The sequence below is a fragment of the Sphaeroforma arctica genome (assembly GCF_001186125.1).
Source record: "Sphaeroforma arctica JP610 unplaced genomic scaffold supercont1.4373, whole genome shotgun sequence".
Taxonomy (NCBI): Eukaryota; class Ichthyosporea; order Ichthyophonida; genus Sphaeroforma; species Sphaeroforma arctica.
Window position 1 is genome coordinate 1 of NW_014036185.1, and position 2,524 is coordinate 2,524.

A 2,524-nucleotide genomic window follows, 5' to 3' on the forward strand; every position below is an offset into this window, starting at 1 on the left:
GGGAACTTTTCTTTCTGAGTTTCGTCAGAAGAATTGGTTGGGTCGTCTTGAGACGTGTCCCTTGTCTCACTTCTTGGCTCCGTAAATGCAAGCTTTGAAGTTGAGACAATAGTTGGCCCTCGGGCTCTGTTAGTGGGAGTAGTCTCCTTAATCGGAGTGGCTACATCCTTATTTGAAGCATTGTCCTGTTGACTATTATTGTCGGAGGCAAGTGCTTCGGCTACTGTGCGGTTAAACGCATCGGCAGCGGCGGCGGTTGCTTCTGCGGCAGCGCTAGCGGCTTCTCTCTCTATCTTCTTCTTTTCAGCTCTACGCTTCTTAGAAGGAGTATTGTCTTTCTTGGTCATAATCTTAACTTATGACTACTAGCTTGTCTCTTAAGGACTAGCTTAAACAAGAAAAAATTTGTGGTAGTTAATTTACCTTTACGCTTAAGTAGTCTAAGTAATTAATATCTTTGCTAACTTTAAAAGGTGTAAGATTTGGTCTATCAAGGCGATATTAACGCCTTAGAATAAATAAACGCGTAGGTAAATTCTAAGTATCGTAATTTTTTTAAAGTAAATAAACGAAAAGAGACTTTTAGTAAAGTTAGGTATGCCTCGTGAAAACAGCATTACTCTGAGGGATTGTGAGGCTGAGACATTGCCTATATATAATCCTCTCAGTACTGTTTCCGCCGAAGGGACTTTATTTAGTGTTTCGTTGTCGCTCTATTAGAAACTATGATATGTTTCATTGGGGCGAATCTGAGAGACTCATAAAATCCTATCTTTATAAAAAAGAAAAAAATACTCTTGATGTCCTTAGTTATTGTCTTATCCAATAACTTACCACTGATCAAGAATTACCGACTTAACCTTCATCAGACTGGCACATCTGGATGGCTGATCGGAGGATCAACTAGGTAACGTTAATAGTCCCTAGAAACCTATATTCGGTTGAGCCTACCGAAGTATTCATATATAAATAAAGTTGGAAAGTAAATATAGTTCTATTAATAGAACTAGACCAACTCTTATGTTGGGTATTTTACTGGGGCCTTTTAATGGTTTTGTCCAAATATCTGATATGTAAAATGGAAAAGGTATTAATTAATAAAACCGTTAAAACCCATTTAGGAAACTTAAGTTCCTTGTCCTATTAAGAGTACGTTTTTAGTGTACGTACTGCTCAAAAGTACGTTTATAACATAGAATCTAATGTGGAGGCCCGGCTATTCCACTTACGAGCCAAGGATTATGCCACTCCACCAAGACAACATAGCCAATAACGATGCTACCTCTGGTTTACTCGTTGGGGCAAGTGCATTGAGGAAACCCTGCAATCGGTCGTGATCGATCATTGAAACCGTATTCCAACAAATCACGACCAAAACCATGCAACACTTCCGACTGCAACACAGCAATCTGGAACTTATGCGGTTGTAACTCGATGTTCTTTGCAATACATATATCAAGTGTAAGGTGTAGCTCAAACCAATGGTTACGCATAGAATATATATATATATATATATACGTGCAACCCACAATTTGATGATGAGCTATATCCATATCATCCATATAAGCCATTAATATTTTTACACTCTGGAACGTCATTTGAGTTAAATGCTGCATGTCATAGCAGCCACTCTGCACACCTTCGAGTAGACGTGTAGGTTGATGATAGCGGCCATCCAACGAGTAAAAGGACAAATACCTCCGAGAATTCTTCGAAAGCAACAACTGATGATATGCGGATGCCAAATCAATAGCAGTCTGTACAATGGCTCCTCGAGCATGATTCAACGGATCCTCCTCGTTCGGTAAGACAGCCGGCAAATTGTGGAACTGGGGGTTCTGTGGGCTATAATCCACCGCCAAACGCCAGCCCTTATCATCAACAGGAACCTGTCAAGGATTCTTACGAGCCAGCATACAAGAAGAACCCCACAAACTATGCGGGTCCCCCGGTTCCAGCTGGTTAAGTACGTACATAGCATCAATCATTCTAGTTTCCACACTCCGTTTCGCCGGATCATTAGTGCCATAAACGCAAGGTACCCTGACACCAACGATATCATCTCATCCTTGTGCGGTGCCCTCTTCCGATACGCTGGACTATTCTTAAACTTATTCCACTTTTCATGCCACGGGAAAGCAAGGTCAAACTGTTGCCCCTTGTATTGCCAAGGAGGCCCGTAAGGGTTGGCCCTCTTATCCATCTGAGCCATCATCCTCGTAATTGAATCGGCTAAATCTAAAAGAAATCTAACTTCAAAAAATAAATACTATGGTAAGTACTGGGTACGTAGCTAACCAATATCTAGGTCTACGTCCTCTCGCTTAATTGTAGTAGTGGTTAGCTTTATTATTCGGTAATTAAGCGACTGTCTCGAGACACGTAGTTTCCCAGAGACCTAGTTACAAAGACAGTCGCACTTCTATGTCTATATCTAATATATCTATTCTGAACCACTATTTCAATATAACTATCCAACCCCACCCTGTGGTGGTTGGGTCCAACCTAAAGTCCTCAGTCCGAT

General features: G+C 41.0%; 1 protein-coding gene across 1 annotated transcript; it reads right to left on the bottom strand.

The window, feature by feature from the left end:
• Nucleotides 1–2,002: 2,002 nt before the first annotated feature.
• Nucleotides 2,003–2,212, bottom strand: SARC_14268 (hypothetical protein; the record flags this gene model as incomplete). Its single annotated transcript, XM_014291602.1, has 1 exon — nt 2,003–2,212. A coding segment is annotated over one exon (210 nt), but the record flags the coding sequence as incomplete, so codon positions are not given.
• Nucleotides 2,213–2,524: the final 312 nt, after the last annotated feature.